General features: G+C 38.3%; 1 protein-coding gene across 3 annotated transcripts in view; it reads right to left on the bottom strand.

The window, feature by feature from the left end:
- The window catches only part of COL4A6 (collagen type IV alpha 6 chain), a 140,860-nt gene that overhangs the window by 74,081 nt on the left and 43,771 nt on the right, over nucleotides 1–23,008 (bottom strand). For all 3 annotated transcript variants that reach the window (XM_069810975.1, XM_069810976.1, XM_069810977.1), the window contains exon 4: nucleotides 16,720–16,803. In XM_069810975.1, coding sequence (XP_069667076.1) covers nucleotides 16,720–16,803 — 84 coding nt within the window. The remainder of the gene's footprint in view (nucleotides 1–16,719; nucleotides 16,804–23,008) is intronic.

Below are 23,008 nucleotides of genomic sequence, written 5' to 3'. Positions count from 1 at the left end.
AGGATGAAAAGACAGCAATTGTGCCAGAGCTTTTTCGTGTGCAAATTTTAATATGCCAGAAACAGTAATATAGTAAAACCGCACTGGCCATAGTGCTCCTTAACTTACCAAACACTGAAGAGAAGCAGCTTCTTTACAGGGGATATTACTATTGCTGATCTGTTGAGGGGATGGACAAGCAGCTATGAATTCCATGGAAGCATGAAATCTCATAACTCTCCTGTTCACAGTTTACTTTACATCTATTCTCAGGCCAACATTTCCACACATAAAATAAGTATGTGAGAACTTATTTAAACTCTTTGTTGAAGGGAATCAACTTACATTTAATATCCCAGAGGATTATTTTAAGAAATAACAAGAAGGACAGGCAGAAAGTAAATTATTTACACTGCCATGTGTCTTGAACACAGCTAGTCAGCCTGCTGGGGATGGTCATTTACCATTCAAAAAGCCAATTTTTCACTGTGTGTGCGCCCACGATTCAACTTAGTTTCTAAAGTCAGGCCAGAAACATAAATTATAGACTTATCAGAACTGCAGCTCCCTTTTTATTAACAGAATTTCCATCTTCAAATAGGACCAGGCTCTTTGAGCTAAACTCCATCCATGTGCTCTGCCATTTTGAGTGGCAAACACATAAGATGGATCAACACTGTATTTTGAGTGTAGACCTGACTCCAAGTTGAAGCCTGCACTTAGCTGGCATGCAAGCAGGCAGATGCACGTATCTGCCTAGCTGTAGGCTTTAGATAAGTTTGGGTATACATCAAAGGAAAATACCATGCTCACTCCCATGCAACTTGGAAGGGACAGGTCCAAGGTCCTGGCCTGAATCATAAAACTCAACATTCCTTGCAGTTACATAGCATAACCAGTGCAGGAGGTAGAAGCAGTTGCAGGCCCTCTCTAAAAAAACATGACTTGTATGAAATGAGCGCTGATGGGATTTGTGAGCTACCTGTGTTCATGATAACCTTATCATAGGTGTGCCAAGTCACACACTGCTGCCTTAGGTAGTCTCTGACCTACGCTACTGAAGACAACTCAGACAGCCCTAGGATAAGCAGCTGAGACCAGCAATAAAAGGAAGTGAAAACAGACACAGAAACATGAAACGACTTTTCCAAGGTAACTTTTGCCAGGTCCTCTAAGAACTTTATGGCCATAGTCTGAAGCACTGAAAGCAATCCCTATTAACATCGCTGGCTACCAAGATAATAACTGCAGCTGTACTATTAACAGTGTGGAAACTGGTCATGTTTTCTTTTCAGTACCTTCACAATTATCAAATAGGGAACTACGATACTTGTTTGTGCTCACGTACTTACTAGGCAGAAGCCAGTTGTACCATATGCTTTCCAATATATAACAAAAAAGTGATTTAAAAAAAAAATCCTACAAACAGGGCTTTAGGCTTCAAATCTATTAGGCTTTACTCATAAGTAACCCCAAAGTACAAAGAGGAAATATGAACCAAATGCTGACCTTGTTAATAAAGCATAAGTGAAAAAAAAATTAATTATTTATATGCCAGACGGTTCTTATCAGAGGTAAGTCAGTATTCCTCAAGAATCTTTATTTTCCTTTGTCACAGTTATTTGTTTCTATGTCCAGTTAAAACAGAAGAAATTTAATTAAGTACAGGATTATTTAACGAGGATGTTATTTTTTTAAATGAAACACACTCCCACTTCAATTTCCCTTGTGCCAAGAGATGCATTTACTGAAAAAGTGTAAGATGGAAGAAAAGAAAAAAATTAAAGACTGCATAAACTGCGTTTTCCTCCATTTTCCTCTGCAGGTCTTTAAACACTGAAACGTCATTGAAATGGATACAAGGACCACGATCGCTCAGAAGTCATTAAGACATTTTATGAAATAACTAAAATCCCAAACCCATTTTGCAAGGGCAAGGAAACCACTTTTAAATGCTTCTCCTGATGTGTCACTGCAAGTCAGAGTCTAGGAACATGGCAGAATTGTGCTGCTCAGAGAGGAGGTCTGGAAAAGATCACATATCTGGAGGTTTCAAAGAAGCCTATTGCACAAGATGGAAGGACCATTCAAGCTTCACTCCCCTTGAGGGACACATAGCTTGCTTTTTTTCTCCAGGGCAAACTACACTGTGATACAGTAAGACAGGAAAAAACCCACAATGTTTCTTCCTTCTCACTGCCCATTCCTGTTTATCTATATGCTGAAGAGAAAATCTTCACCTCTTTGAAGTAATTGAACTGATCAAAGTTTAACATCAGGAACTTGTGCATGTTTCCAGTAGCCAGCTCAGAGCTGTGTCTGAAACCTCCTCCAAGGGTAATGCCCTGCACTGGAACTCAGTGAAGTATGATGGACACTGTTCTGAAATGTCACATCTCCCCAGCACAGTCACAATTAAGTATAATTTGCAAAACAAATCAAGTCTTCATTTTGCGAAGGAGATCAGCTGTATAGAAATGCACTTCCTTCAGCTATAACATCCTGCCAACACTGTATGTAGCATTTACACAGCTTCTTTTAAACAAATGTGAAGAAAAATACATCGGGAGGTTTTGCTATTGAAACTGCTTCCCTTATGCAAAATTTGCATAAAATGGCCCACATAAATGGTTGTTTGAACAGTCATTCTTAGAACCCTGTAAGCAATTTGCTTTAAAGGTTTGAAAATTAAAATCCTGGCTTCCTTACAGATGACAGCAAATCCCTCAATAACACCAATGGAACCCAGCTTTCCTCTTCAGTATAGGCTGAAGAGTTCATAATACCAGTAACAACAAAAGCATGCAACAGAGCAGAGGCGCTGCTTACAGCAGATACTGTCTTATCAAATGAAATAAATCTAAAGACACCTGACATGTGCTTGTGCAAGAAAAAAATAATGCAGAATACGGCACCTACATTAACACTGTGGAGGAAACCCTGCCTGCTTTCTGTCACCCAGTGCACAAAATAAAGCCACTGTAAGCAGAACTATTATTCACCCAAATGTTCTCAGGAGTTAACATTCCGGCTGATAAAAAAAGAAGGGAATGGTTAGAATAGATTAGTTCAGGTTTTAGTCCTGATGTTAGAAAAACAAGTGAAGTTTAATTACTTCACTGCTCTGGAAAAAGTCTGGAGATAACACTTATGTCATTTATTGTTTCAAGAGAAAACATTAAATCTTATGAAAATTTCCTTTAATGTCCCAGGAACACTGATCCAAGCCTACAAGGAACCACTGGGTGTCCTGTTGCTAGTTTTGTAATGCTTTGGATTTACAGCTCAAGTGCAGCTGGAGTTATACAGGGAATGACCACCTGCTGCCTTGATTTTGCATGCAGACTTTATTTATTTATTTTGAATTTGCTGTGAGACAAGCTGGGCTGTATTTCCACTGCTAAGGATATTCCAAAGGTTGATATCCTCCAAAAACATTTTGTACTGTTAAGAAGACATGCCCTAATTAAAATGAGACAAGAACAACCTCTTCTGCTATCTTCTCATTCACATGTCTAAGTTTGGAGTGAAAACATATTCCAGAAGAATCAATTAACTATTTTCAGAGGTCTCTTATTAAGGAGTACAGAGTGCTAAATTTTTGGTGTTTTATTTCAGAAGATTTTCTATTAAGTCACCTACTTTCCTGAAAATACAGTTGAGTAACAGATTTCTTAACTAAAACTTGAGAAAACTTATAACTAAACTAATTCTCATGGAGTGAAAGAACTTTGGAGTACCAACTGTCTCCTGTATGTTTGTAACTGCCCTGCACTGCAGGACTTCCCCCGTCTCAGCTGGGATCCTCAGTCATTAGTCATCATAATAAAAGAAAGGCCACAACAACATCATGTAGGTATTCACAATGGCCAAAACAGTAAGTATCAAGGGAAATCAAGCTTCACAAAGAAGCCTGTTCACAAAAAACCTGTTTAAAAATTTGCTAGAAAATACCCATTACCTATACTTCTCATATAAGAATATCCTGATTTACATTGCAGCTGTTCACAAAGTGTGATTCATGATGACAGAGTAAGCAGTCCTCAGTATATTTGTGGAACTACATTAAACAGTGTTTCCAATGAAAAGATTACTGATAAGCATGCACTGTGATTCACAGGAAGGGCTGAGGGTAAGCATTACTGTACCACTCCAAATAATTGGGAGCGAGTATGTGTACATCTCCCAGGAAGTATCTGTCAAAGTATACAAGCTATAACTTCTGTGCTTTTGAGAGTGATGTCATTGTTCATCTGTCCAAACCAGCCATCACTGCAGTTAAGGATTCAAGTTACAAATAATAAATTCATTATAAACAAACAACCCCCCCCTCCTTTACTGAACAGGATTGTTTATGAACCTTGCAACTATAGGGGTGGACAGGATGCCCAGATCCAAGACACTTCTTTGGTTCTATGACCTATATTCATTATGTCTAACACACAGGTACAGTCTGAAAATATGCTATATAGAGCAACTTTGCCTTGCAGAGCATGGGCTCTGCATATACACTCCAAGAGCTTACAGTTCTTTTACACCAGAATCTATTCCCTAAGTGTAGCAGTTTGCACCAAACATAGCTATGGCAAGAATATACTGGCTGATGTATTTGCTATTTTTTTCCACATTTATGAATTCTGATTATGTTTTTGGAACCTGACAAGAAATGGAAATACCCAGACACGCAAGAGGCAGATGTTGCCCGTCTGGCAATAGAGATATGAGCAGAACAAATTTGGTGTTGAAGTGGATTTGCCACTGTGCTAATATATACCCCAGCTTCAGGAGCAGGTGGACAGAACACAGCTCAACTAAACAGCAGAACAAGTTCTGCTATACTGTTCCAGCAGAATATTATGGATGTGAACACAAATCTAAGAGATCTATCTTAAAAGATAACAGCTTTATAGAACTTTGAAAGACAAAATTAAGTGCAGAATTGCATCACCCTTAGCTTTAACACTAGGTACTAAAAAATTCTTCATTTACTGTACACTGAAAATTCAGCACATGCTGAGTCATTTTATTAGAGAGCTTTCTTTGATCATTTAAAAAAAAAGTACAAGAAGCTTTGAGTCAACCAGAGATTTCTTTTTAATAGTCCTTCGAAAGTTGTGTATCATTTGTACTGTATTTATTATGGATTACACCCAGACATTTTTAAATTACTTTGACTTTTTGTTTATTAGTTTTGGCAACACTCTGACTTTTTAAAAAAAGACCAAAAAAAAAAAAATCTTTCAAAAGTCACCCATTATTAATAAGGGCATTTGTATCTAGGCTACTTTTCAGACTACTAAAATGTTCCTTTTTCCAAAACAAGTAACTGGATGAGATACCTGGTACAACTCAGGTATCCCTTTCTTGTTGCAGTTCACACCTTCCCTCCAAGTTTTCTATGTTGGCAAATTCCACAGAAGGTCAAAGAGTATGAAATATATCACCCAGAAAATCAGCTTAACATTAGATAGTTGTGAAAATATGCTTGTTTTATCTACTGGATTTATAGCTTATTGCAGAGCAACAGCTAAAATGTCCCTAATCAACAGCCTAAAAGAAGGAGACTGGCAAACACCTGAGTTTTTCCTCCTGTTTTTGCAGAATTAGGTGGAGGGAAGAGTTGATACTCTTCTTTCTTTATCTTGTTTTACCAGCACCTCTCTTTTTCCACACTTAAACTTGGGAGTCTTTCATACAGGATCATTTAGAAAATGCCATTTTCCCCTCAGCCATGCTGCACTGTCATTCCTACACACAAGCCCAGAATGCACCATCCCTGCACGCTGCTCCCTCCTTTCTTAAAGGCTATGTGCTCCACCATTTAATAGCTATTTTTATACAATTTATGCTTATACCCAGATTCTCAGTCAGACCATTCTGTATCCTGCATGCTATTCGTTTATCTCATATTCCTGCTATGTTCTGTTATTTGGATGCCCCTTTATTTGTCCAAAATTAAGCCATCATTCCCTTTTCTTTTTGGTCAGATCTCCTATGCAAGACGCCTATTGTGATAACGATCCCTCATTTTTGTTTCTTCCATCTTCACCATCAAGTGTTTAGAAAATCACCCCTGACATTTTCCTGGACACCAGCAAGCATACATGTTCCTCATTCACAAGGAGACAGCTTCTCTCCATTCTCCTTGCCTACCATTCATGAACAAGATATAGGCTATTTGTACCAATCTTGCATTTATTCTCATAATCCCTTGTAATGCTGATGAAGCTTAGTCATAGGCTAAGATTTTCAGTACTTCTTTTTTATTTCCCAAAATCACTGACTTTTCAGTTCTCAGATGATCAGCAAACTGTTCCCTCTCATTTTTCCATGACCCTAGAGTAATTCCCACCTACTCACAGACAAAATAGCCCATTGAGGAAGTCATCTTTTGTTTTAAACTTACCAGACTGTCATACAGAGGGATCAGGTAACACACTCCAGAATCCTCCAGATGATTCTAAGCAATAAAAACTAATTTTGAAGTAAAATTTTTTGCACCAATAATGCATACATGGCATTGTGATTCAGATTCCCTTTCTTGTTTTTTTCTTCTTGTATTACCTTTTCCAAATTCAGAGAATGCCTGGATATTTCCATTAAAGGCACAAGAGGTGTTATATACCAGAGTCAAAAAGAAGCATTAACCTACAGTTAATTCACAGGTCCTATTCTTTTTTGCTGCAGGTATACATGTCCTCTTCTCTTCTGAAGCAGGGAAACTATCTCTAAACAGCTTATCAACCTCACTCACCATGGAAAGCTGAGAAATGTCAGGATGTTCTCCTATCTTCTGAAATCTATGATTTCCTATCAGGAAAAGCTGCAATTCACACCAAAAATACTGCACATTTTCCTCAGAAAACAGGGGTTGACAGCTAGCCTGGGGGACCCATGCATTTGGGTTTACTTCCAACTAATTGGCACTACAGCCTCTTTTACCACTACAAACAGAGTTTTGCCTGGTTAACCATCTTCATTGTGTGCTCTATCTGGCTGCAGGCTCCATGACTGGCGTACTTCCTGCCTATCTGTTGCCTAATTAAGTTTGCTTTGTAGTAATCCCTGCTGTCGGCTGTTTTCCTGGCTCATGAATTGGCTCCTAACCTGACTGTCGGCCAAATCTCTTAGAACTGGGCCTTGCTCATAGATTGGTTCTGTGATCCTTCTGTTTCTGAGAGGCTGACTTACTCAAGAGATCACACTGAAAATCTGTGTCACACCTTTCACTTACTGTCAACTGAAACTCTTTAAAAAAGACTTGTTTCTGCAAAGGGCACCTCTTCTCATTTTAAGAAGCTTAAAAAATAATTAGTACCAGGAATATTCTGAAACAATCACACTTAATTAGAAGGTGGGCAAGTCTGGGGATGGGGTGAGAGGAGAGGGGTATGAAGAAAACAAGGTATTAAAGAGTACTTAACCTGGAGAAAAAGGCTAAGACACAGTCTAGGTGGCAAATTCCGTACATGAATGATACAAGATGTGATGGAAGAAAATGCCAGTTGAGTAATTTCAGGGCAGGATATAAGTAAGTTACCCCTTCTTGTCTGTTAACTGCTTGGAGAGGAAAGGCAAAGTCTTGTGCCATTTCTCAAATGTAAGCGGGCATTAATTATCTCTTTTCAACTGAGACATCATTGCAGGAATCATCGGACAAAATCCTACAGCTTTTCTTAAGCAAAAGCCCAACTAGACATTCATATGTTCCAAAGACTCACGTTAACATCTGCTTTTCCTGTCCTGGGTGAGACACCAGTGAGTTTCTCTTTCTACAGGAATTGTTAGTTGTCTTTCTGACTGCAAGGTGAAGTGCCTCAATTTTAAGAGCATTTACAACTCTTCACCTACTGTGGATAAACGAATGAACAAGAGAAACGGAAGAGTCCATGTTAGTCCTGTTCTAAGGAGTTATATGGCAAGTAAAGCATCACAGATTTGTTAAACACTCCATTCTATAGCCAAGAAGGACTTAATAATTTTTATAAAGAAAAAATTTGGATAAGCAGATGTTTTTACTCTCCAGTATTTAGGAAGCAGGGGGGGTTACTAGGAAACTGTTGTTGAACTCTCTGGTTTGTCCATACGGATCAAGTCTGTAGCACAACTTGTCATTTTTGGTCTTGGAGAAAGTGCCACAGATACAAAGCTAGAACAGAAGGCCAGCCATGGCAAGGCTCCAAAGAGGGAGGGAGAAGGCTAGTCTGGTTCCCTCTTCCCATCTGTCTACACACATAAAATGAAATCAATGGGAGTGACAGCATTGGCTTCAAGGGGAACAGTACTTTACCCACCCACATTTACTAATGGTAGCCGTGGCAGCTTGTGTAAGCAAGAAATTATAAAGTACCTATTCCCAGGGCAACATGCCTGCACCCTCAGCTCCCAATGCCAGCATCAGAACAGAGAGAATCATGGTTTACTATGTCTTCAGATGAGGAGGACATATCAAAGTACACAGCAGAGCAATCTGACTCTGCCACCAGCTAACCGTGTGACTTCCAGTAGTCATCTCAGCTTAAATCCACACCACTAACACCTCACTTTTGAGAAGCTCAATTTGAGAAAAAACAGAGACTTTTTTCAGGCTAGAAAGGAGAAACAGAAAAGACAATCACTTGGTATAGTGAGACTATGTAACTTCTTCTCAAGCTAAGACAACTCCCAGCATTGTAGGATGCAGCAAGGAGCTTTTAAAATGCTCCATTTCCTCCCAAAACACTGGAAAGACTTTAAAATCCTGGGTTGCAACTCACATGAAGCACAGTTACTTGAACAGTGACAGATACTTCTTTGCCAGGCTTTTCCAAGCCATCTGGAAGTGCTCTGTGGAACGCAGTTTGAGGACCCACGTTCTGGCTGATTTAAAAAGTAAACACAGGTCCCCACTGCAATTACAAAATATGCTGCCCTTGCAGGCAGATTTAGAAACAGTTTCAGGTCACAGAGTCACCTCAGCCACCCTGGTGATACAGCAATGCTACGGTTTCTGGTTCGTTTTGAAAGCTGTGGAAATTTTCTTTATGGGATATGTTTCCTAGAATATATTTAGCCTCATTTAGTGCACACATCCTTTTGGCCAAACTGCAAAACAAATCATGGAAACATGATTTGCTATCAAAGACTCCTTGGTTAGCCTGCTTAAGTACAGTTGTTCACCCTTACTGAATTCTACGATGTCTGTAAGATAAGATGGATGCCTGTCCCCTCGAGAAGTCTTCACAAATGTACTTGGGATTATAAGAGATGATGTAAGACTGTACATATGAACAGGTTTGGTCTTGATACCCATTGCATAAGGGATACTTTCAAATGCAATGAGATCTGTTTTATTTATGTTGTTTCAGTTAGTATATGGTGCGGTTCTCATTAGAGGGCTAGGCTCAATGTATTTAGGTTGGGTCAGGAGGACATGTACAATAATTGCTTAATGCCGCATTTGGCAAATTACTTAAAAAAAATAAAAAATCTTGGCAGTTGTTAAAAAAGCAGCTGGCACGTAAGTTGTTTGACTTAACTATTACCTCATTTTCTCTCAAGATATTGCCAAAACTTCTTAATGACAGAGAACAGATGGTCAACATTTTTCAACGTTACAGATAATCCTCTTCCCAAATCAAATGATGGCATTTTATTTGTTTAACCAGAAGGAGATTTGAACAAGAATTAGACATCATTTACATATATTCCATGACCAGTATTTACTAAGGGTGAAAGTACTGCAATATTGTCAAAACTGCAACACATGAAAATAATTTAAAACAAAGTATAGCTCTTACATTCACATTTGGAGGAGAAGGGTCTGGTTGCTGGCTGATTGCTAGTGCTCAGAAGCCTTGGTAGAGAGCAGCCTGCCTGCCTTCCTCAGCTGCTGTGCACATTCAGTTACACTGCAGTCAGTCTACCTTAGAGTTCAACCTAAGATATCACACAATCAGCTGGTATAGAAAGAAGGATGAGGAAAGGAGAGAAATTGGACAGGCTGATGAAGTTTCTTACAAGAGGTTGACATATGCAAAAGTCTAAGATCTTTCATCTTCAGATATAACTAAAAGGCAATAAAAAGTCACAAAGAGATGAAACACAGAAAAGCAGGACAGGACAACAGTTTAAGCCGTATTTCCAGATACCAGACAGAAAGGACACTATAGCTTCTTCTGCTGTAGCCAGAAGAAAGTGGTGTGAATTGTTGATGTGTAGACAGGAAGGAAATGGAGATATTGTATTATAACCACAAATTGGTTATAACCTGGCAGGAAGAGACAAGTCAAGGATGACATCTAAGACAGCAGATTGATTAAAAAGATGCTGGTGTTGATAATAGCAAAGAGAACAGGAGGAAAAGGAGAACTTCGTTAAAAACAGGACATTAGCTTCTGGCACTGTTGCATCTAAGGTGACAGTGAGACATTTGTAAAGACATTTGTACAAGTCTGGTGGGATGTACAGCTGATGGCAGAGGGAGACAGAAGGAAAACAACTCACTATATTGAGAAAGCTAATGAATAAACAGAAAAATAGAAGAGAGGAATTGTGAAAGCCAAAGGAGGGAAAAGTACTGAGGCCTAGCATGTCTACCAGATCTGAGCCCCTCATGTTTGGATACAAGACATTAACAAAGTATTTTCAGGGAACACAGCACAGTAGTTGGACTTGAGGTTGCCTACAATGCAAGTGGAAAGGAAGAACCTACAATAACAGTTGGAGAAGCCTGGAAGTGAAATCAGAAATTATGGCAAAACATACATGTAGTCTAGACCAAACTTTGGGGTTCTTTTGCAACAGAAAAAAATAATTGGCTGTATTTATTCTAAGAGGAAGGCTCCTGGAGAGAAATCTTTGGGTGTAGCTAACAAGGAGAGAAAGCCAGGAAGCATAGCTTCACAGATTGTTTTAAACTGGATAGTGAAGAACTCACCCTAGAATTAAGCAACATTTCATTCCCACTTGAATTATCTAACCTCCTTTTCTGAGCTCACACTAACTAGAGAACTGATTTCATGGTCCTGTATATGAATTAAGTGGTATTTGCTACTGTATACTGTCTTGCTTGACCAAGCTTAAACATATTACAAGAACTAGTGACTACAACCACTGTTAAATGGCCAACATTTCTCAAGAACTACTATAATGCAATAATCCCTCCTTCTCTTGGATGTGAAAAGATCTTTATAAAAATAACTATGTAATGATCCCAGTATTACCTCCACCAGACTGATTATCCACGGTTAGTACACTAAGACAACATTTAGAACTGGTCATATCTTGGCACTGTCAGTTTGAAGGAAATGTCAACATCTCATAGTCTGGTTCAATTTTAATTGGTATAGTGGGCTAACCTGTAGGCCATGGATATCAAAATGGCATCACTATTTCCTACAGTGCTTGTCAAGCCAGGTAGTAGGAAGCCACATAGAAACAGAGAGAAGTTTGAACCAACAGCTTAGCAGAATTTTGTCTCCAGCAAGTATGTTTGTGTAAAACACTTCTGCAAAAAAAATTAATTTTGTTGAGTCGACACTTCCAAAGAAACTGTGTTTCATCAGGAAATCCCTAAACTGTTCCAATTAGAGTGCTTAACCAGCCAAAGCAGAATTCAGCAAACATTATTAAAAAATACAAGTTGTAATTATTACAATTTCATAGCAAAGAAATGTCAACCAATCTTCAACTAATTATCACAAGAGAGGTACTTTGTACACCCAGTATTAAGTTGAGGGGATTAGCTCCAGACAAAAGTTAATCTAAGATCTCTTGCCAATGCGACATTAGTTTATGCTAGATAACAATTAGATTAAATCATCCAAAGTTCTGACCTCAGGTTACGCTGTTCAGTGCATGGATGTTGGGGATCTGTCTATCTTTTCTAGCTTGTTTGATCTGCAATAATTCTATCAAAACCTCTTTGATTGCTCACAGATAATTTACACTACATTTACTATCATAATTTTAACTTCAGAGAAAACCTGTGGAATCTCATGTATCTCTGGGTACACTAGTCTTTCATTCAGATAGTGACTGCATTTTTGAGCAAAATCTCTCAATCTTACTCAATCCCTCCTAGTTACTGTGCCTTGCTTCAGATAGCAGTGTAGTCTTAGAGTACATAAACAGGGTTTCTTTTGAGTGAGGCTAGGTCAGGAGATGGGCTCCACAGCATACCTGATGCACTCCAGTGGTCCTTCACTTCATGGGACCAGACTCAATTCAGTGTAAGATGTCTACCATATCCTCAGAACCAACTACCTCTTTCTACAGATACACTCTTTTCCAACCACACCAGTTGCTAGAAATAGCCTCTGTGTGGATTTTTTCTGAGATAGGAAAGAGGTTCTATAGTGCCATTAATAGTTTTCTAATTGATCATATCATCATATTTCAATGGGCTTTAAAGAACACATGATGCATAAGAAATATTTATATTATATTACATGATCACTTATCACAGGAAAAAATTAATTATAATTGGTAACATCACGTTCTCCTAACTTACAGCAATTCTAAGGTGTAAAAGCTGCCTGGGACACAGTCTCTTCTGAGTAATTTGTGGAGCCTTGGAAACAATTTCTAAATTTTTTTTCCCTTGAAATTCTTTTTTTAGTGGGGGAGGTGAGGACAGGACTTAGAATGAAAAAATGAAAGATTAGTCTCAGCTGAAGAGCTCCAGCACATGTTGAGCAAAGTTTAAAACAAACCCTAATATTGTTATAAATTCCAAGATAAGTGAACAGGCATCAGGAGAAGGTATACATGCAACAAGCACTGTGTCTGATAGTTTATCTTTGTGAGTGTTTGAAAGTAGATGACAGTATATAAAAACAAAAAAGCCAACACTATCATAAACAAATGCAGAATGAGCTGCAAAGATGAAATGGTGCAGGCCGTCTACTATTTAATGCTTCTTGAAACTGCAAATAGGGAAAATGCCCTGCTGGTTACTGTTGACTTATCTGCAGTGCATTTCTGAGAAAGACAGCCATCAGTACACCATGAAATTTTCAAAGGGTGTTATCCCTGCCCAAAACCTGTGGATCAAACAGTGAGAAAGGGGAATGAAAAAAACATTTTTTAAACACAATAATTTCTTCTGACAGTCCCCAAAATATTTTAGATGTAGATCACTCACCTGCACTGGAACTATACATATTAGAAATCCAGCTTTTCACTATACAGAGACTAGCATCAGAATTCACATTCACTTCCTCACTTACATTATAATTTAATACAGCTGCTTTTTCTACCTTCCCTCTTATACTTCATAGTTTAATATAAAGCACTTTTTCTACCTATCAGTTGTTGTTCTGAAAGAGGACTGTATGTAAGACTTGTATGCAGAAGTGGGTTCAATAAGTGCAAGTTTGTGTTCAGACTGTCTCCCTTCCCAAAAAGATAGCAGGCACCAGGGTACATTTAGGTACCTCCACTATCCCAGCAGACTTCCTTTTAAAATTGCCTTGTTGTACTAGTTTGATAGCTGGTATCTCAGCTGGCCAGAAGAATTGGAGTAAGGACAGAGATTTAGAAGTCCCACATATTCACCTAGAGACTCTAGCTGTAGGTAGGGGCTCTCATATTCTCTGTGGTGCTACCTGGCATTTCCTTTGCACAGTATTATGTTAGATTTCATATTAAAGTCCATATAAGTTCTAACAATGCAGTTTAGGGGAACTGAAGAACCATATCCAAAATTCCTAGATTTATAACTGGCCAAAATCAGTTTGGTGGGCTTCTCCTGCTATTACATTTACTCTCAAGCTGTCATGTGACATATAAGTTTAACTAGATACTTTCTTGTGCACTTAAATAGTAAGAGCCACAAACTCAGTTTAATCTTTTCATTTGACCTCTGAGAAAACCTCCAGAAAAGGTCCTAGGTGGGATCTTTCAGTGAAGGTAACACTTCTCCACTGAGAACTGGACTTCTGCACAAATCACTGGACCATTACCCATGAATCTTTACAAGGTAAGAACTGATAAAGAGGGGAGAATAGTTGCAATGTGGCCCAGAAGTTTTGCCATTGAATTACATAGAGCCAGGCTTTTCATTAAGTTAACATTAGAAACAAGGACAAATTCTGAATCACTGGCTAAGATGAAGGATGCTTCCATAACAGATTTCTTCTTGTGCAGGCTTCATAGTAAATTGACTTCACTGAACAGACTAAAACGGGTACCAGCTAGCATTATGGCTTTTTGAAGTTAATGCAAGCCATTGCGACAACTAACAGAAATGAAATTTTGCTCTTGTAGATGTGCCTTACCACTTTGCTAGAAGAACTCCTTAAGTGGCTGCTAGACAAACATTGTACCACCCTTCCTTCTAAAAAGAATCCCAATCTATTCCACAAAGAGCTGACTGACTTTACAGAGGTTAGTCTTCTACCAAGCTCTGTCTTAAAGATAGGGAGGTTATACTTGTTTTCTTTTCTTTTCTTTTTTGTAATATATCTTGCACATGCACTAACAGTCTATATCAAAAACAAGAACATGGGGACATGGGGGTTCTACTTGCCTACATCCTATTTCTAGAAATATCTTTCACTAATCAGGCAGTGTGTCTTAGGGACTTTTGACATTTTTATTGCCTAAATAATTTTTTTAAAGTATCTTCTCAGAAACAAGTTCATCACAGCTTTACTTGATCAAAAGCGCATGCAGGGAGGAGGACATTTAAGGACACTGCCTATATTATTTTCATTGAGCTGTCAGCTTATTGTCATTTTTCATGTGCTTTTTAGCTATTTCTTTCTTTTAAAAAGAAAGCTTAGCTTTTTTCTGATCTGGTTAATTGTGCAAAATTGACAGCTGAAACATTTTTTTAAACAAAATATGGATTCAGGGCATTGGCAAAGTCCCATCTCCCATTTGCCTGTTCTGAACTTAAAGGTTTTGCAGCAATGGAGGACAAGCTAGGCAGGAAGCCAAGGAATTAGCCTCAGGGTGTACAGTCTCCTCCAAGAAACAAGCTGTGCTGTAGGATACATAATCACACCATCCCCTTTCCCAGTTCAGCCAGCCACCTCCTTATCCTCTGGCATGGCAGGACTCCAGTAGATGCCTGCAGATGTCCAAGAAGGTGTCAGCAGGGCTCAGCATGGCTTGATGGAAGTAGTGTTGTAAAAGGGAAAGATTACCACTTCTAGCAGACAGTTTACTCCATGGACAGGTCTCAGTAGGATGGAACACGTGTTTGAAGGACTGAAAATGCCTACCGATACAGGTCACATAAGAAACAAGCTAAAAGCCAAATGAGTTCTCAGGTCAGCAATGAAAACAGCCTAAAATCTTTGTGACATCTTAACAAAAGAGATGCCAAGAGCTCAAACTGCAAGGTCAACAGTGTTGTGGCCAGTTCAAACAATCAACTTGAACCCCGGGAATGTAAAGAGACAGAAGAATGATGCTCATTGGTCTCTAAAGGTCAAAGCATTTACAGGATATTTTGTTCCAGAACCAAACTAGGTCTGTCCCTTACTGTATATAATCACAAAAGGTGTTGAGTAATTGTCTTTAGCTCATATTCTAGGCTATGTCGAGAACTTACTTGCAAAGTTCTTCTGCTTATCTGTTTAGACATGTTTTCACCCTGCCACATGATGATTTGAAAGAATTTTTATACTTCCAGAGCAAACACATCATCAGTTATCAATTAAGAATTCATGCTCAAGTCTGTCTGCAATTAAAGAAACATTTAAGCCCATGCTGACGATCATTTCTAAATAGCGACATTTTCCCAAGTTCAGTCCTAGAAAGTGACACCTTGAATTTACCCATACTGTGTCACTGAAATACACAGGGAAAATAATCAGGATTGCTAGTGTTTAAAGAAGACTTAATTTCTTTTGTTTTCCCTCAGAGGATGACTTTTCAATGATTTCAGCAAGAATAACTGCTTTATTAAACAAGACAACTATTATTATTTCCCTTCTCCTTAAGCCCTTCCAAGTTAATTCTTCAAGTACCTACAATGCAGCTCTTTCCTCCTTTCATCTCTGTAAACAAAATCTATAAGATTAATTTTGATACATGCTAAAAAACTTTAGAGTCCTTAAGAGAAAATATTAAGTAGATGGTGCCTGGGACAAAAATTAACATTGTAATTGAAGGCAGAGTGAAGTCAGCAGCTCTGCACTGCATTACCCTAAGATAGGAAATAACCAGCTGCATTAAAATAAAAGTTATAACCTTTCCATACAATTAAAAGAAATTACAAGATTTTTATAGAAAACTTGCTTAAACATTTGGTTGCTTCAAATGCAGACTTCAGAGAGAGAGCCTTTAGCTAAACAAAAGACTTTCTCAAAGGGAAATGCTTAGATTCATTCAGAGTTACTGTTCCTTCACAAATACCAAAGTCAAAAACACTTCCACAAACAGAAGCTATTACAGTAAGGACTGGGCAAAATCTGTACTGGAAGCCCACACTACTTTGATTTTCCTTTCTAATTTTTATAATCTACTTAAAAACCATCTGAATTTTATGAACTAAGGCTCAGATCACATAAAGAAATGAGATTCCATTGAAGACTCTTTGCAAAGCTAGCAATTTGTAAACCTTTAGAACAGCTTGTGAAACCTTGGCCAGGGACATTTGAAATGCAGCTGGTCTTCATCATTGCTCTTGTTTTATGAGATTATTAGATTGCGAATTACACATATGAAGTTGGGGTTTATTTATTTATTTATAAAAAGATTGATAAGAGACACAAGGGCTAGCTGTATTAGTGAAAACAAACTTACCCGTGCACCCTTCTCTGGAAAACATTTGCATCCAGCACTGCAATCACGGCCCCCACACGGTCCACTGTAAGATTTCTTTCCACCCTTTAAAAAAAAAAAAAGAAAGAAAAAAAAGAAATTAGAAAATTGAATTTCATAACTATTTGTCACCTTAAGATCTTCTTTAATTAAAATGTTTTGTTTCAGCACTTTTCACCTATGTTACATTTGTCATGTGATTTTGCTGGGAAATAAGTGGCAAAATATAGTTACATATTAACTTCTCCATAATTGAGTAATTTTCAGAATCACCAAATAGGCAGAAAAAGTTGGTTTAGAAATCCTTTGAGGACAAGTTAATTTACACAAGTTGGTGCTATTCTGCAAGGTGATGAGTGTTCTCTAGGCCTACCAAAACCCATAATAATCAGAACTTGTGCCTCAGCCATCCTGCATACCCAGGTAGCTCTACATCAGTGAGAACTACTAAGACAAATTTAACTTTGTGATTCTTGCACGTTACTAAGAGCAAGAAGCTGCACCCCGTGGGCCACAAGAACAGAGAAACTCCTGGATGAGAGAAGGTGGCATTTTTAACTAAGAACAGATGTGCAAGGAAGACAGTAGGAAACCACCATGGATTTGGATTTAATCTGAAAATATATTCTGAATTTGCCACACTAGCATTAGTTATTTCAAGAATAATTACAATATTTATGCAAATCTGAAGTCCCCATATGACAAACTTAATTCACAGCTAATACAGATTGTGACAGTACATGAAAGTCAACTACATGAGTTTAGTTTGGAGAGCTGACCCACCCTCTCCCACACTCAAGGCTTGAAATACTGGGCTGCCAAAAGCCCTGCAACACTAATGACAACAGCATAACAGTCCTGGAAAAAAGTTAAATTTAACATTGTAATTTAGCCACTCGCTAAGAACACCCCTCTCTAAGGAAACTGTCTTTCACTGTCAAGGGTGCTTAGGTACAGTCCCTAGGTTTTAGAACTCTGAATGGAATACAAATTTAAGCTCCTCATATCAAGGTGACCAAACTAAGGGCTGAAACAAGTTCAGACTGGAATTGAACATTTCCTTACTAAAAGCATTCACAGAAAATATTTTTAAAGCCTTTAAAATTTCTTGACATCTGTCGGTGAGGAACGTGAAAAATGAAAGACAATTCATGCAAGTTTCTCATGTACTTTTGAGCTTCTTTGCATCGGCTTTCTCAAAGAAAGTAACTAGTCTGACATCACTTGGTAAATTTTCTGCTAAAGGTAAATAAAAAACTCTCTATACACCCTGACATTTTGCTAAATTAAACACCTCTGTTTTTAAGGCAGCACAGAATGAATGCTAACAAAAAGCCTTAAATCCAACCTCCCATACTTCCTTAGCCTGAAGGGAGCATTATGTCTTGCTGCAAAATTAGTCATAACAACCTTCAAGCAATTCTAAGAGGCATCAAGCATAAAAAAACCTCAAGCAAACAGTACTTTTGCAGACTTTTTGGCAGTTTTGTTCAGGTGAGACTCCATTAGATATGGGGCTTTTGGCCTACTCATTAACATTCTATGGTAGGATCTAACGCAATACTTGAGCAGAACAGAGAAAGAGTGATACATTGGCAAGAGATGCACCATAACAGGAAACACAACGCAGGCAAATCTGACCCTAGGCAGCAGGAAATAAAAATAAGCTTAATGCAGTAAAGGAAAAAAACAAAAAGAAAAACAAAGAGCAGAAAAATTGCATCTAGGGGTTATAAAATAGACTGTAAGAGCATCTCCAAACTGTCTGCTCAGACAAGGAATGATCAGCATGAACTTGAGTGTGCAATGTACATTGGCAAGAGCTCAGTACATAAAAACTGGTCCCTGTCTTAACAGACACACTGCTGAGGGATCATTTCTGACCACAGGTATTATTAAGACTTTAGGATCTGGTTCTAAAGAGACTTAAGAGTGACAAGCGCCAAGACACACCTTTTGTCATGATTATATGCATATTTTGCAGTGGAAGTCTGGACTCATTGCTAGCCAATGTATACCCCTATTCCTGACACTTAACCTTACATTTACACACTTAGCAGAGAGTATTATGTGTCCAGGGATTCAGATTATGCTTTCCCAGACATTTATTCAACCTTAAATCCTTCAAAGATTTCAACTTCCAATTAATTTTTTCTCCAGATTATTCTTTGTTCCGACAGTCATTGGCATGAGCCTTTGGGTCCTATGGTTCTGTTAATTCTGCTTGCCTCCTAAGAGTGAGTAATGGCAAAGAAACTTTATTTCATGGCAGGTCTGGATTCCTCTAAGGTCACTGCCTTGCAACAGTTGCTGTCTCAGTGCACTGAAGCTCACCTCATTAAAAATGCCCCATCTCTGGTGGCAATTAGGTCCTTCCCAGTGGCAAAGGACTAGACAAAAAGCAATGATTCTTTCCATCCCCACTGCTCATGCTGCACCCCACAGTGCTGTGGTTAGCAAATATCATTCCAGTCAAAATCCCGCTGAAGTCAAAAGAAATCTTCCCACTGAATTTATTGGGAGCTGGATCAAATGCTCACTGAGGTTTATTAAAAACTGCAAATATGTCCCCATTTTGTGTAAAAGTGTGTTCACAATGTATTTCTAGGTTCCTTTTCACAGCATGAGGAGTCATTTTGTTCACTTGTGAATGAAAGCATTTGGAAAGGAAGTAAACCAAAGCCAGTTGGCTCCAAACCAGGTGTTACATGTCCCAAGTATTTTATTTAGGGGAAGTAGCTGACATCAGACACTCCAAGGCTACTTAAATAGCAAACAGCCATGTGCATAATATTTATGAATACAAGTCTAAAGGCTGCATATAAGATTCTAGACCACAGTGCTCTCTTCTGAAAAGGTTTAATACATTTTTCCATTCTAATGTATGAATGCATAGGTCATTTGAACATTTATAGATCGTAATCTGAACATGTAAGCATGGGCCCTTCATACTTGTTCTGTATATGTATTCAGGGAAGAAATTTTTCCAACTGCTCTGAGATGTATTTCAGATTGATGAATATGGCTCCTCGGAAACAATAAGAATTAAAGAAATAAGGGTACTAGTTATAGTGGTAAGTGTCACCATTATAAAAGAAATGAATTAAAGTATTTTAGTTTGGCTAGAAGTAGACCAAGGTTTCCAAAATAGAAAACAAACATAAAATAGTAGCACTGTTAAAAAATAATACATTCTCTGAGATTTAAATAACCGTAATATAAACTGAGTAATATACATACTGATTTTAATTGAGTTATTTCAGGCTTACATGAGAATCACTAGCATTTCAATGTAGGAGAACCCACCTTATTTAAGAAGTATTGATATAAGCGAGAAACTGTTTTTAAAAAACATTCAAAAACAAGAGTCAGCGTAAGAACAATTTTCCTCTCCTGCTTCTGGTATACCCTCATCAAGCATTTATGCACAGTTGATTCATTCAGATGGAGTGTCATTCTAATCTTGCCATTGACTTCAGCTTGTTCTGGAGTAGAGCCAAAGCGAGTAAAGAAACCTAACAGCTGTGGTGCCATAAGAGGTGTCCCAGACTCATGTTCATTCCAGCTTCTCTAGAGCAACACACAGGACCACAGAAAAGCTGCAAATGATCTTGAAAGGCCTTGCTTGCAAATCCAAAAAAAATTGTACCTGCAGCACAGGCAGGAGTAAACCAACTAACACAGGACTTCAGTGGGAGATTTCCAGGAAGCACAGCTCAGATGCGTGAGCTGAGGCCCAATTTTGCCTCAAAACTTCTGCTTTGTATCAAAGGGCCAGCTGCAGAAGACTTGAAATCTATTGACTGAAGACAATGATTTCAATCAGCTAGGAGGGTGAACCCACAAGCCAGCAGAGAAACATGATGAAGGCACATTTTGCGAAAGGACAGCAGAAAGGTTAAAAACATCACCTTTAACATGAGGAAGTTATGGTAGCATAAGAAGTGGTGGTAATACGAAAATAAACTGGAAACTTTTAGAAAAGAATGGAGTCTAAGGAATGTCAGCATGCAAAATTGGAGGATGTAAAGTACACCGAAAAAAGAGCATGCTTGTGATAAAAGAGGAAAAAAAGATGATGACAAAGAAAAGCTGATCATAAAACAGGAAGTGAAAGAATCTCAGACTTGCATAAAGAGATATGGCAGAGATGAAAATTTTTTCCCCAAGACTTACTTCCAGTAACTTCCCAACTCCAGTTAAGGACTGCTCCAGTCCAGAGCAAAATCCTAACAAGAAACTTCATAATCAAAAGCTGAAAATGGAGCATAATGAAAACTTCTGGAATCTTCAAATAAACATCTTTCATATAGTTCAGGATCCTATTATCTGCTGATGACTAATAAGGAAATTATATTTGCAGTACCAGATATCCAGACACCTTGTAAAATTTCACAGCAAAAAACCTAGCGAAACATAGTATCTCAGTTTACTTCATGAGCTACGTAATGCGGGGGTGTTAACCTTACTCTTTTTAGCCTTCATGGGTTTTAGGAATTAAATTCATTATAACATTTTCTTTGTCTATTATTCTTTTAGTTGTTGTATTACAGAATTTAGAGCCCAGTTCTGAAAACACTTATCCACATGTTCAGCCCCTTCCTTTGAAATCAGCAGATTCTACTTTGCCATGCATGTGTTAATACGCAGTTGCCTTACTGACATGAAAGAACTTCTTCAGGGCTAAAAATCTTTGGAAAAAAATTATAAACCAGGAACCACAGCAATCTCTGCACTCAGGAATGGCAGTATGACCTGTCAAAGATAGCATAACATGATGCAGCAAACTGATCCAGTAACTCTTCCTAACACGAGGTGTCACAGAGCAGAAATAAACTGACAGTCTTGCCAGTTAGATTGTATGAAAACAGTTACCGGGATTTGTTTGGCAGTGAAATACTGAACAGGTGAGAATAAAATCAATCATGTCAGCAAAACATCAGATAAAATGAAAATACAAACAAATTTTTCCTGTGAAGAATATGCAGTGCCTGAACTCATTTCAACATTTTTCTTAGTGAGGTCCCCCAAACCTTGACTTGCCCTGTCTGCTCAGATTTTTTTCACAGTATTAAGAGCTAGGTCAAGCTTAAGAACTAATAATAGGATTATTTTTTTTCAATCTGGGGGGTGGAAGCAGCAGATGAAGAGAAAGTCCTGAGTAACTACCGAACAGAAGGCTGATACAAGCCTCTGAGCAAACTGCTTCACCTGACATGTCCCAAGAACTCATTTTTTTCAGGCCACATCATCATACTGCCTCATAGCTCTATGCCCACCCAAGAGAAAAAGTGACTACAGAGATATTAATCACATGGTACAAGTATGAGTAGAATTTTAGCTGGAATACAGTGCACAGTTTTTGTCACTTTCAAGGAAGATGAACTCTCTACAGGCACAGAGCTTGAAAATACCTCTGATTATAAATGTGTGATTTAAGAGCCTTCCGGCTACAGTGCGATTTATCTGGGCCAGCAAAATGAAGACTTGGAGGTGATACAATTGCCATCTATACATTAATCAGAAAGGTAAATGCCAGAGAAGTGAACTGAACAAACTATTTGAACCATGTTCTAGATACCACCCTGCTGCTTGGGAGCATTTTACACCTCTGACTGTCAGTAACTGAGAAGGTATGTCAACAAGAAGATCTCTTTGTGGCAAGAGTATATAAATCAGCAGTGTGGGTGACACTCAGGGACGGAACACTGTTGTCTTACACTAACTAGTTAGAAGAAAGGACAGTGCTGGCACAAGAGCAAGTATGTGTAAGCTTCCATAAATATATGCAGGAGAAAGTAAGCTTTTAAGCAAAGGGCAACAGCCTTCCAGTTATAAAGGCAAGAGACTTAATTTTGATGAAATGGTAATCCCTTTTGATGGAGATTGATATGACACAGTGGCCAGTCACAGTATGAGACAGGACTCAGTGACTGCCACTTTTCCTTTGTTGCTAAAGCATATCATGCCAAAGCGTCACCTTCCCATCCAGGCCAGTTCCAGCCATTAGCATCAAAATTGTCTAGAAGGCAAAGCAATGAAAAAAAAAAAATTGACCTAATGAAATAAAAATTAGTGGAAACTGTCCCTGAGGTCTCCACTTTCTACACCTACAAATTTCTCCTATGATTTGCTACATTAAAATCTGGTGTAAAATTGTGACAAGCCTGGAAAAGCATTTTTCATTAATTCTAACACAATCAGAGTGTAAAAAAACACACATTCAAAAGTAAGCATCTGTAGACTTTAAATACTAACTCATAAACCACAT

The sequence above is a fragment of the Haliaeetus albicilla genome, chromosome 23, assembly GCF_947461875.1.
Source record: "Haliaeetus albicilla chromosome 23, bHalAlb1.1, whole genome shotgun sequence".
Taxonomy (NCBI): Eukaryota; Metazoa; Chordata; class Aves; order Accipitriformes; family Accipitridae; genus Haliaeetus; species Haliaeetus albicilla.
The sequence above is the reverse complement of the archived record's forward strand: the minus strand, read 5'-3'. Positions and strand labels throughout refer to the sequence as shown.